The sequence below is a fragment of the Tachysurus fulvidraco genome, chromosome 8 (assembly GCF_022655615.1).
Source record: "Tachysurus fulvidraco isolate hzauxx_2018 chromosome 8, HZAU_PFXX_2.0, whole genome shotgun sequence".
Classification (NCBI taxonomy): domain Eukaryota; kingdom Metazoa; phylum Chordata; class Actinopteri; order Siluriformes; family Bagridae; genus Tachysurus; species Tachysurus fulvidraco.
This window is the reverse complement of record NC_062525.1, coordinates 21,214,324-21,226,959: the sequence shown is the minus strand read 5'-3', so window position 1 is coordinate 21,226,959 and position 12,636 is coordinate 21,214,324. Positions and strand designations below refer to the sequence as shown.

Genomic DNA, 12,636 nt, shown 5'->3' with positions numbered 1-12,636 from the left:
GAAAGTAGGCGAATTAGGGGAATCTTACGATACCCAGGAGAACTGGCTTCTAAAACAGTCTTGGTAGATCAGCCCGAAGAGTTCTGGTTTCCAGAAGAGCTATTGGTAAGGCCAGAAGTGCAACCTGCTACGGCTGCACACTCCAAAAGAATTGGGGTCACAGTCAGAAACGTCTCCGTTCGCCCTGTCACTTTGAAACGAGGTATGCGCATTGCTAATGTGTTTCCGGTTGATGTGGTTCGTTCTGTTTCTTCATCTAAAGGAAGTAGCACTGAAACAGGGTTGACTTTGGACTCCTTTGAATTTGGTGATTCCCCGGTACCTGAGGAGTGGAAAAGAAAGCTGACTAAGGAGATGCTAAAAAGGAAAGATGTTTTCTCTTGTAGTGAGTTTGATGTAGGTTGTTCGAAAAGCACCCAACACAACATTAGGGTTAACGATGATAGACCTTTTCGTGAAAGGTCAAGACGTCTCGCTCCAGCTGACATTGAGGATGTCAGACAACACTTGGAGAAGTTAAAGGATGCTGGTATTATCTCTGAGTCCCGCAGTCCTTACGCCTCGCCAATTGTGGTAGTTAGGAAAAAGAACGGGCAGATAAGGATGTGCGTGGATTACAGAACCCTGAATCGTCGCACCATCCCAGATCAATACACAGTCCCCAGAATTGAAGATGCTCTGGCCTGTCTGAATGGAAGTCAGTGGTTCAGTGTATTAGATCTCAGAAGTGGGTATTATCAGATTCCACTGTGTGAATCTGACAAAGAAAAGACAGCTTTTATTTGTCCAGTGGGGTTCTACCAATTTGAGAGGATGCCTCAGGGCATTTCCGGGGCTCCAGCGACTTTTCAAAGGGTCATGGAAAAGACGGTTGGTGATATGAACCTGTTGGAAGTGTTGGTATATTTGGACGACATCATCATTTTTGGAAAGACACTGGAGGAGCATGAGCAACGGCTTCTCAAAGTGCTTGACCGTTTGCAAAGTGAAGGACTCAAATTGTCAGTAGATAAGTGTATCTTTTGTCAGCCTTCTGTTACTTATGTTGGTCACATTGTCTCTCAGGAAGGTGTGTCAACTGATCCCTCTAAGATAGAGGCAGTAAAGTCTTGGCCTAGACCACAGAATGTTTCTGAGCTTCGCTCTTTCTTAGGGTTCAGTGGTTACTACAGAAGATTTGTAAAGGACTATTCTAAGGTATCTCACCCTTTGAACCAGCTGCTGCAGGGTTGTTTACCAAGCAAAAACCTAAAAGGGGGTAGAACAGAAAATCCTAACAAGGTATTTTACAAAGCATCAGATCCCTTTGGTAATAGGTGGAATGAAGGTTGTGAAGCTGCATTCAGGGAGTTGAAGGAAAGGCTTACACAAGCTCCTGTGCTGGCATTCGCAGACCACAAGCTACCATATGTGCTACATGTAGACGCATGTTGTGAAGGTTTAGGAGGGGTGCTGTATCAAGATCAGGGTCAGGGACTGCGTCCTGTAGCGTTTATCAGCAGAAGCCTTACACCATCAGAAAAGAACTATCCGGTGCACAAACTTGAATTTTTGTCTCTAAAATGGGCTGTTGTTGACAAACTACATGACTATCTCTATGGGGCAAAGTTTGAGGTACAGACTGATAATAATCCATTAACATATGTGTTGACCACTGCCAAACTAGACGCTGCAGGGCATAGGTGGTTAGCAGCTTTGTCGTCCTATGATTTCAGTTTGAAATATAGGCCTGGTAACCAAAACATAGATGCTGATGCGTTGTCTCGTCGTCCTCACCCAAGAGTGGAAGAGGAGGATAAATGGGCAAACATCTCATCCTCTGGTGTAAAAGCTTTGTGCAACCTTCAAGTGTTTGGAAATTCTGGAAATTTCGGGAACTGTAGCCGGGCTGTTACTACTTTGGGTGGGTCTCCAAAATCCGTCCCTGTAGCTTACTGTAATCTAGCTACCGTAGACCTTGCTTTTACTCCTAAGATGAGTTCTTCTGATCTGTCATGCTCTCAGCAGGATGATCCCTGTTTTGGTGAAGTGTGGAGGGCATTTGAGGAGAGAGATTCAGGCAGGGTAAATAAGAGCATCCATAAGGACATTCCCCTTGTCATGAGAGAGTGGGAAAGGTTAGAGATGGAGGATGGGGTGATGTTTCGTTGCACACAGGTTCCAAATAAACCCAGACGAAAACAGTTGCTTCTGCCGCAGAAATTTCGAGTGACCGTTCTTAAGTCATTGCACGATGACTCTGGGCACTTAGGGTTTGATAAAACCTATGGGTTCATTAGAGAGAGGTTTTATTGGCCTCGTATGAAGGCTGACGTGGAGCAGTATTGTCAGACATGTGCTCGGTGTGTCCAGAGAAAGACACTGCCTAAAACAGTTGCGCCATTATCACACATGACTAGCAGTGGCCCAATGGACTTGGTATGTATGGATTTTCTGTCTCTTGAGCCCGACTCCAGTAACACCTGTAATGTTCTCGTCATAACCGATCATTACACCAGATATGCACAGGCTTTTCCTACCAAGAACCAGAAGGCGTCCACTGTGGCTAAGGTACTGTGGGAAAAGTACTTCATTCACTATGGTCTGCCAAGACGCATGCACTCCGATCAAGGGAGAGATTTTGAGAGTAGGCTCATCCATGAGTTGTTAGATATGTTGGGGGTGGAGAAGTCCAGAACGACTCCATATCATCCGCAGGGGGACCCACAACCAGAGCGGTTTAATCGGACGCTGCTGGACATGTTGGGGACCTTAGACATAAAACAAAAACAACATTGGAGCCGACACATTGCACATCTTGTGCATGTTTATAACTGTAGCCAGAATGAAGCCACAGGTTTCTCTCCATACTTCCTAATGTTCGGACGAGAAGCCAGATTGCCTGTTGATCTAAATTTTGGTGTATCGAGTGATGGTAGCTCCATTAAGTCTTACCAGCGGTATGTAAAGAACATGCAGAGAGAATTACAAGCTGCCTTTCAATTGGCTGAGGCCACTGCTGAAAAAAAGAATGATGGGAATAAGAGGAGGTATGACCAAAGAATTCATTACTCACATCTCACTTCAGGTGATCGAGTTCTAATTAGGAATTTGGGTCTGCAAGGAAAGCATAAACTGGCAGATAGATGGGGTTCTGTGCCATACATTGTCCAAAGTCAGATGCCAAACCTACCCGTGTTTCGGTTGAAGCCTGAAGTTGGTGATGGGGCGGTTAAGATTCTCCATCGAAATCATCTTCTTCCTATCGGTCAAAAGCTGAGACAGCAGCATACTGCTGATGTTGTTCTGGAGCCCAAAAGAAGGACTTTGAGAAAAAGAAGGCAAACTGAGCAACGTAAGAACTTGAGACCTGAGGCTGGTAGTGCTCTTAAGAGACAGGAAGAGCAGAGCAGAGATTTTCAGAGGTCTGATTCAGATAGTGATGACTATGTCTACGAAACTCCGGTTCATATGCCTGAAGAACCTTCTCTGGTCCCTGAGAAAGAACTTTGTCAGAAAGATGTTAATGTGCATGAAAGTGTTGAGCTGTCTGATGAGATGGTTGAAATTGCTGATGCATCTATAGAGTCTGATCCATTACCTGAGAAACCTAGTGAGGATTTGCAGAATGCAGATAAAGTTTCAGATACCAGTAATGATGACGGTATTGATGATGTACAAGAGCTCTCAGGTGAGCAAGTAAGTATAACAAACCCAGGGGTTTCTATTGAAGTAAATGAAGAGAATAGAAGGTCAGAGAGGATAAGAATAGTTCCTAAGCGTTTTACTTATGATACTCTTGGGGAGCCAAAGTTTGAGCCTAACATTGCTAAAGTAAAAGCTTCAAGTTCTGTTAGATACTGTTCTACTGTATTTTTGTGGATGAATATGCCTTGATGAAACAGTATTTTCTTAAATGTGGTCAAGTCATTACCGGTGAACATAGTTCTCTAGTGACTACACTTATTTTGTGCATATTTTGTGCATGGGTTTTATTTTTTTTTGAAAATGTCAACTTGAAAGTATACTAATGTCACAGTGTGTTATGTTAGTAATGTGACCTGTATCAGTTTGTTTCACTGTTCCTTGACCTCGTTATGGGGACATAACGAATTGTGGTGGGGGGAGAGTGTAGAGCCCTGCTAAAATAAGGGCCTAATAATTATTTAGTTTGTGTTTTATTTTGCAGTAAATCGTTAATTATTACTTTCAAACAGAAAAGAAATAAGTAAGGGAAATACTGTTATAAAAAAAAAAAGGGTTTTGTATTGACCAATGAGGTGGGTTTCTCGCTGACCTCTGGAGGTCAGGGGGAGGAGCGGAAAAGGAAAAAAAAAGGAGGAAGTGAGTGAGTTGGTCGGAGGACACGAGGTGGCCGACAAACGTGTGCACATCGGCGGTTCGGGAAAAAAATACTGTGGCATTTGACAAAAACCTAACAACTGAGTTTGCAGACGACATAAAAGGACATCTAGCAGATAATAGACTGCTGAACAAAAATAAACCGGAAATGAACTCTGTGAGGAGCGCATGGTGAGAGTGGCTCCGCGTGCGTGCGTGCGTGTGTTCCCGCGACAGACAAAAAGGATATCAAGTGCTTTTCATCTGACTGCTTAACGGTTTGCAACGCGAATGGTCGTGTACAGTGTTTGAGCACCGGAGAAACTAAGGATACGAAATTCGACAGGAGATACCGCAGGCCACGTGGAGACTTCTACTGCATCTTGGCTTCGTTTTCATCGTTGGATGGTGGGCGCTTCTCTTTTGAGCTTCCATGTTCCATTGGATTACGTGAGTACTACAGTATAAAGTGTTCACCTGAGCTCCAACTAAGTGCACCAACGAGACATTTAAATCCCAGCTGGGTAACATTACATTTGTGGGGTTTTGGGTTGTTTTATTTACACTTGTTTCAGAGAATAAATGTTTGTTTATTGTTTCTACGTTACAATCCCCTGTGATTTGCTTCTTTAAGCAAAGAGGTTGGTGAAAGGCCTGTTATGTAACTTTTTTGAGAGTGATGCTATTGTAATTTACTATTAAGTGATTTATTATTATTATTTACTGTTACTATTTACTATTAGGTGGTTAATATTTTCTGAGTGATAGAAGAGAAATAAAAAAATTAAAGAAACACTGAAGTCTGAAGCCCGATGTTAAACACAGCAGTTTGAGTTACTTTGGTAGTACACATCACACCTTCGGTAAATTTAGATGTGCCTCTCACGTATAAAATCATTTCCCTAGACAGATCAGAGCCAGTTAATCGGTGAGAGGGCTACACTGATATGAAATGTTTTAAATGTGATAAAACTGGGCATCATGTTTGGGCCTGTCCTGAGAGGAAGAGTGTCCCCGGTGATTCGGAGCGACCGGGGCAGGATGCAGCTGAGTCTGCCGGGGTCGTTTCCCCAGTGGCTACAGTTAGGCTACTGAGGGCCAGAGCTGCTGCTGTACAAGGAGCGATAGAGATTGAGCCCCAAGCCCAGCCAGCAGCCCAGAAGCCCACTAGAGCCTTAGCAACACCAGAAAAGCACTTCTCAGCTGAACCGGTCACGGTGAAGCCATGCATTGCTGAACCGGATCTGGAGAAGCTGTGTCTGCCTCAACCAGACCAAGAAAGGCTGTGCTCAACTGAGAAAAGGCCATTTGCTTCTGGCGCAGTGCTGAAGCTGCCTGCACTGGCAGGGGCAGGTACAAAGGTGCAGAGAAACCGACTGGAAACACCAACGAAAAGGAAAAAGCAAGATAAAGGTCTAGGAAAGAATCAGGCAAAAATAGATACAAAGGCAGAGCAAAGTAATAGTGAAAAATAGTGATGATTCACAGGAAGAACATTTAAATGTTCAGCACTGAGGATATTAAAGATTTCTTAAAGAACACTAAATGGCTGAAGAATATGTCAATAGAAGAGTTTTCCCATGACCATAAATAGTTTCTACATGATGTCAAACATTTTAGAAAGGAAGAAGCTTTTATTGATGTGGAAATTGTTTGTTTGAAGAAGTGAATAGCGAAAACTCTGATGATGACTAGTAGTATATGTGGTGTTCTTTTTATACTGGACAGGGTATTTTACCCTTTGTTTTGTTTTTATCAATTTTACTTTTTTTAATGACTGGAATCTATGTTGCGAGTCTGAATATTAATGGAGCATAACAAGAGATTTAAGCTATATGAACTGTTCAATCAGAAGCATATAGATGTTGTCATGCTTCAGGAAACCCACAGTGATCTCAGCAATGGGTGAAGGAGTGGGGATGGGTTGGTGATTTTAAGTCACAACACTCAGTGGTGGGGCTGCCTTGCTATTTACTTGCAATTTTATTCCTTCTTATTCAGTTGAAGCATTTTTAAATGGGAATCTTTTAAAAGTACTGTAAAATATTTTATGAGAATTAGGTTTTAGATTTTATCTGTGTGTATGCTCCCACCAATGCAGTGGAGGATTTTTTTTTTTTTTTAGATAAGCTTAGCAATGTGATTGCTAGCTGCAACACTACTGACGTTTTAATTGTGGCTGGTGATTTTAACTCTACAGCAGATATTTTAGCTTGGAAACACTCAGAACCTCATGCAGCATCCCGTAAACGCCAGCGAACCTTCAACAAAATACAGTACATGTGGGCCCATGCCATTGATAACACTCCCTAAGCTGTAGGAGGGCTGTCCTGACACTACTGCCAAAAAAGGAAGACCTGACCGACCTGAGAAACTGGCGCCCATTTCCACTACTGTGCAATGACCCGTAAGCTGCTCTCAAAAGATAGACTTTGGGGCAGTGTCACAGAAGCTGCACTACAGAGTCTTTGTTGGACTAGTGGGAGGGTAGACACCCCATGGAGAAGTGTACTTGGTTTTAATGATGATATTAAACCAGAGTCTAGATCACTGTACAATCCACCGTTAACCAAAAAATCTGCCGACCTCCAATGGAGGATTTTACGTGGTATTATCCAAATTATAAACCCTGAAGTTGCATATGATTGTCCATTCTGTTCACAGAGAGAAACTAAAAATAAACTTTACAAAAATATGAACGATGTGAACATGCTTAAAGAAGTGTGGTGCTGTGAGAATGCTCTGTGCACTGTTACAGAAGAAGAACTCAGCTTTGCATTAGAGATAAATTATTCATCATTTATATTTACCCTAATTTATTGAAATGATTTTAATATGTATTTATTTATTTAGTCACTCTGATTTTCATTACGTGTGACAAAATATTTTTTACAATAAAGTATTGTAAAAATGAAAGTCTCTCTCTCTCTCTCTCACTCACTCTCTCTCTCATACAGATACGACAACTAGAACACAACCAGGTAAAGTTTCACAGACCGTGTTTATGTGGCAGAACGAAATGTGTTCTTGATAATGTACAGATGAATAATTCATCTTATTGACAACAAAATTCTCTCTGTTGTACAGCTATGACAACAACTATAGCACCACCAGGTAAAGTTTCACTGACAGTGTTTATACAGTATAAATATTTGAACATTATATCTACAAATTATATATTTAAGATTTGATACTTTTAAATATAGATTATTTTAAAATATGAAGTAACATAGGACTGAATCGTTCATTGGTTTAAAACCTTCTTTTTTCTATCAAGCGACATCAACAACACCAGGTAAAGTTTCACTGACAGTGTGTATGTGTGTAGACTGAAATGTGTGAATGTTAAAAACTGTTATATTTTAAAAAGTACAGTGATTATTGATAGTGTACAGATGAATAATCTCATTGAAGATATAATTCTTTCTTATACAGATATGACAACAAGCACACCACCAGGTAAATATACAGTATAAATGTGTAAACATTACATCTACCAATTATACAGTTAGGTTTATATAGATCTGGACATGGGCACAATTTTCATAATTTTGGCTCTGTATGACACCAAAATAAAATGGAAACAATCAAAGACTAAATTTGAAGTGCAGACATTCAGCTTTAATTCAAGGATTGAACAAAAATATCAAGTACAAATTCTAGGAACTGCAACATTTTTTTTACAGTCCCCCTCCCCCATCTCTCTCTCTCTCTCTCTCTCTCTCTCTCTCTCTCTCTCTCTCTCTCTCTCTCTCTCCTCACAGTGTGTTTAAACAGTATAAGTATTTGAAAATTATAGCCACAAATTACATATTTAAGATTATACATGTAGATTATTATAAAATGTGGAGCAACATGGAAGTGAATCATTCATTTGATTAAATCATCCTTTCTCTCTCTTTGACTCTTCATCAAAATGACATCATACAGATATGACAACTAGAACACAACCAGGTAAAGTTTCACAGGCAGTGTGGATGTGTGTGGAACAAAATGTGTTCTTGATGATGTATTATTAATGATTATATTCTCTCTTTTATACAGCTATGACAACAACTAGTGCACAAACAGGTAAAGTTTCACTGGCAATTTGTATGTGTGTAGATTGAAAGCTATGAATGTTAATCGATGGGTTTGATTACAGTATATTTGTTTCTTCTGATGCTGATATGAAATGTTGTAAATGTGATAAAACTGGACATCTTGTTCGGGCCTGTCCTGAGAGGCAGCAAGGCTGTGCTTAACTGAGAAAAGGCCATTTGCTTCTGGCGCAGTGCTGAAGCTGCCTGCACTGGCAGAGGCAGGCACAGAAGTACAGAGAAACTGCCTGGAAACACTGGCCACTGTAACAATGTACCAACGAAAAGGAAAAAGCAAGACAAAGGACAAGGAAAGAAACAGGCAAAAAATAGATACAAAGGCAGAGCAAAGAGAATCCGACATTGATGACTATGTGTCGCACTCCGTGTTAAACTTTGACTCACAGGAGCAATATTTAAATGTTGTTTACAGCATTGAGGACATTAAATAATTTTTAAAGAACATTAAATGGCTGAAGAATATGACAATAGCAGAGTTTTTCCCTGACCATAAACTGTTTCTATATGATGTCAAACATTTAAGAAAGGAAGGAGCTTTTATTCATTCATTCATTTTCTACCGCTTTATCCGAACTACCTCGGGTCACGGGGAGCCTTTGCCTACCTCAGGTGTCATCGGGCATCAAGGCAGGATACACCCTGGATGGAGTACCAACCCATCGCAGGGCACACACACTCTCATTCACTCACGCAATCACACACTACGGACAATTTTCCAGAGAAGCCAATCAACCTACCATGCATGTATTTGGACTGGTGGAGGAAACCGGAGTACCGGAGTTGTTGAAGATCTTAATAAAGAACAAGAAGTTTATTCCAGCATAGCAGTGACAAAATACATGGCGTACTTTGGGTTCGTCGGAGTCGGTAGGAACCCAGAGCAAATTCTGCTCAAGCCTTATATAAAGTTTTCCCTTTTGGTAATTTAAATGAAGTTTCGCTTTGAATGTGTATTGAGTGTAAGAACTGAATGTCTCCCAAATGGCTGGGCTACACCTTGTTGTCTAGCTGATGTCTTTAAATGTTAATCATGGTCACGTACACCTTATCTTGGTATTGTTACAATTGCTAGCACCCAAGTGGTCACTTTAAATGGTAATCGCGGCCACGTAGACCTTGGCTTGGTATTATCAACCAAGTGGTCACTTCAGATGGTAATCGCGGTCACGTAGACCCTTTGTTCGTGGTGATCCCTAATGTCCTGCCCCTGTCCCCATATTTATAATTGAATCACATTTTATATGTTTAGAGTCCTAAACATATTACCTTATGACCATATAATACCATATACCATATAATATGATACTTCTTAGGAATGAGCTCTTTTAGATGTGTACCTTGGAGTGGAATTTGGGTGCAATTTCTGTAATTTCTTACAGTCCCCCCTTTGATGCTTTTGGCCCTGAAGCATCACATCACTTTCTTAATACAGATCACACCTCCCATTTTTGGGCCGGTGCCTAGTGTCGGTTAAGCCCTGCCTTAGGTGAAGCCCTGTCGTTCCCCTTTGGTCCTCAGAAAATCTTACCAGTCATCGAAACTTCACCTCACGCACACTGGTTTTAGCTCCATTCCATAAGGCAAACTTATCACAGGTTTTCTTCTTAAAATTTGGTTCTGTGTAAAATATTACTTGGGTTTGGAGCAGAGACATTCAGAAACCATCACAGCCAACGGGAACGTTCCACATTGATCATTGAATTATCTGCAATCTGCCGTCTCAATATGGTACACATACAGCATAACATAATGCATTGACAAAGAATGAGAAAGATGCATACACCAACAGCAGTTTTGAAGGTTACATCGCAAATCAAATCAGAATAGACAATAACCAAATCACCACCATGCATTTGTTTAGTCAAAACATTATCTTTTCCCATAAGACCTTGTTGAGCTTTAATGATATGGTTGTCTTTGCTCTGCATTAATGTCATTAGCATATTATCCAATTTTGGCAACTCAAAATCAAATTCTGGGATATCTTCCACGAAACCTAGTTGTTCCTCTGGATTCAACGACCGTGTTTGTTGGGTGACATTTATGTATGGGAAGTAATACTTTCCTATTGACCAAGCTGTATCTGGTGTTATACAAAATGAGGTATCGTTAATATGGCAAAGTGTCTGGTTATCATTAACAAAGACAGAGAAGTGATCAAGAGTTGTGGTGACACAGGTTTTCCTGTTTGAAACTATTACTCTTGTAAAATTTATTGTGGACATGTGTTAGATTTCACAAGCCTCATAATTAGTTTGGGGTGCCCCACCTAATGGTTGTTTTTCGAAGGCATCAAACATGCAAATAAAACCAATGTAGTTTTGTCACAGCGTCCAGTCCTCGCCATTCTCCTGATGGTAACTGTGTGATAAACCTAAAAGTCCTTAAAGTCCATTCTTTAATACATTCAAATTGAATCCTTTCAAACAATTCTTCAAATCCTTTCCAATCCTTGAGATTGTTTACTTGAAGATGTTCTCTGAGGAGGTGATGAACTGGTTGCAACAGCACTTTGATACCTCAGGAACGCTGTTGTCAAGAAGACCTTATACATTCCTGTTACACTGTTCATCTGGGTTTGGAGTTCATGCTGTAAAAGACTGGAACCTGGATCCATTGTAGATAAGCACTTTGGGACAGCGTTGGGCACTGCTGTCACAAGAGCTGCATTTCTTGTCCATCCCCACATCTATTTCTTTTTTACCTTAAAAACACTTGAAAACATAATGAATTTAACCCCCCCCCCTTTTTTAAACACAGCACACAAACATTACACACACATACAACATAAACTTGCCTATTTACATGGCCCTTATGATTTCCATCAGTTTTTTTATGATATTAATGGACCTATGTGGAATGATCTCAGTTGACGGTTTTTAGTTTTGTGATGTGAATCTCTGCATGGTCTCTACCTGTGAGCAGACCATGGGCCCTCATTTTGGTAATTCTTTACCACAACGCCATCATTACTTTCAAATTTGTGATGATGCACATTCTGACCAGAATGCATTTTGTTTTTCTGACTTTGGCAAATTTGTTGTAGTTTGGTGAAAAGCACCAGGCAAGGAGTTACACAGATTTTTGAGCTCCTTTCTCAGTCTGTTTACTGTAGCCTGTAACTGGTGTAAATCTGTTTTGGGGCCTGATCTCTTAAGGGAAAATTTGCATTCCCTTGAAATATGTCCCTCTTTGCTACATGAATAACACACCAGGGGGTTATCAGGGTTACGAAGGGGTAGTCTTTCCTTTCTATCTGCAGTAGTGTAGTTCTCATTTTTCCAGGAAACCTGGCTGGCTCTATTCTTATTGAGATTTTTAACACCTACTGCTGAGACAGGATGGGGCCTCTTTGAGTTAGCATTGTTGTTGAAAAACTGTGTCATTTTAGCAATGATGTCATTATAATCAGAGAGATGGGTTACAAACATCGACACAGCAGAACGGGTGAGTGAGTCACATTTGTTAATCAAAGTAGATTTAAAACTGACATCATTCGGTGTGATGTCAGGATTGCCACTGAAAGTTTTAAATGTCTCCAATAATCGTTCTGAAAATGCCATGGGGTGCTCCCCTGCCCTCATGTGCACATCCGATATTTTATCCCAGTCAACTGACATTACACCTAGGACTTCAAGCAGTGCTTGTTTCCTGTCTAACTTATTGGCAGTTCTAGTTTTGACTTTCTCATTTAATGCTCCAGACAAAGTGTCAGGCAAACACGCAGTTAACAACACACACACACACATCACCATCTGTGAATTTGTAAATGTCAGCATATAGCTCGAAAACTTTTAGAAATTCTAATGGATCTTGTTTGGCAGGATCAAATTTACCAATACTTTTAATCACAGCTTCTAGCTCATTGGGTTTAAACCCTCTGACCACAGTAGAGGTCACTGGTTCTTCCGCTCTTTCACTAGCACGCATAGTTGTAGTCAAGTGAACAGGAGCCATGGGGAATTTAACTGTACAGTCAGAGTATTGACTCCTGACTGACTGAGAATCTCTTTCTGAGTTCTCATCGCAGTCTAACATTTCTCTTATTTGTCTAATGGTGCGTTTGTTGAGCCGGAAGCAACCGGGCTGGCGAGTTGTATAGTCTGTGGTAGCTCAGTGGTTAAGGTGTTGGGCTACTGATCGGAAGGTCATGTGTTCGAACCCCCGATCCACAAAGCTGCCACTGCTGGGCCCCTGAGCAAGGCCCTTAATGCTC

General features: G+C 40.9%; 1 protein-coding gene across 1 annotated transcript in view; it reads left to right on the top strand.

Annotated features, from left to right (window-relative positions):
* Positions 1-12,636, top strand: part of LOC113662210 (alpha-tectorin-like) — a 46,671-nt gene that overhangs the window by 8,262 nt on the left and 25,773 nt on the right. Inside the window, exons 9-14 of the mRNA XM_047817367.1 lie at positions 7,278-7,301; positions 7,408-7,434; positions 7,598-7,615; positions 7,756-7,779; positions 8,251-8,274; positions 8,365-8,391. Coding sequence (XP_047673323.1) covers positions 7,278-7,301; positions 7,408-7,434; positions 7,598-7,615; positions 7,756-7,779; positions 8,251-8,274; positions 8,365-8,391 — 144 coding nt within the window. The remainder of the gene's footprint in view (positions 1-7,277; positions 7,302-7,407; positions 7,435-7,597; positions 7,616-7,755; positions 7,780-8,250; positions 8,275-8,364; positions 8,392-12,636) is intronic.